Here is a 507-nt window from a genome sequence, read left to right on the forward strand (position 1 = left end):
CTACACCTCATGCAAAACCGGTAGCGTATGTAAACGACGGTATTGTCGCAACTTTTCCGACTCCCACATTCCTCGCGTAAATGGCACTCGTTGGCCACCGACAAATTGTTTGCTGCCACGTTGCTCGGCAATTGCCTTGGGAATGGTCACAGGTGGAACAATCATGCGCTTCATGACAAAACGGTGGAAACGTTTTCTAAACCTCGAATTGCCGCGATGCAGCTGAGCTTTAAGCATCATTACCTCTGTGATGCAGCAGTCGTAGACCGGCCGAGCTGGCTTATGTGGCTGGTCGTACCGACAGTGTCCCAATTGTGGCTTCTGCTGACTCACGTGATACAATTCGTCACTGCGCGTCTCGCGGTGGGGTGATGAGGCACTATGAACACGCTTTGGAGTCGCTGACTTGTGCCGATGGCACCGGGAGCGGATGCGAGCAAGAACTTTGTGCTTCGGCACTTCAGCATCCATTATGACTTTACGACATTGGGTCGGGGCAATCGCCAT

General features: G+C 52.7%; 1 protein-coding gene across 1 annotated transcript; it reads right to left on the reverse strand.

Annotated features, from left to right (window-relative positions):
• Window positions 1-507, reverse strand: CCR75_002694 (uncharacterized protein; the record flags this gene model as incomplete). Its single annotated transcript, XM_067960791.1, has 1 exon — window positions 1-507. One exon carries the CDS (start codon window positions 505-507, stop codon window positions 1-3), a length of 507 nt encoding a protein of 168 aa, XP_067820615.1.

The sequence above is a fragment of the Bremia lactucae genome, linkage group LG12 (genome assembly GCF_004359215.1).
Source record: "Bremia lactucae strain SF5 linkage group LG12, whole genome shotgun sequence".
Classification (NCBI taxonomy): Eukaryota; Oomycota; class Peronosporomycetes; order Peronosporales; family Peronosporaceae; genus Bremia; species Bremia lactucae.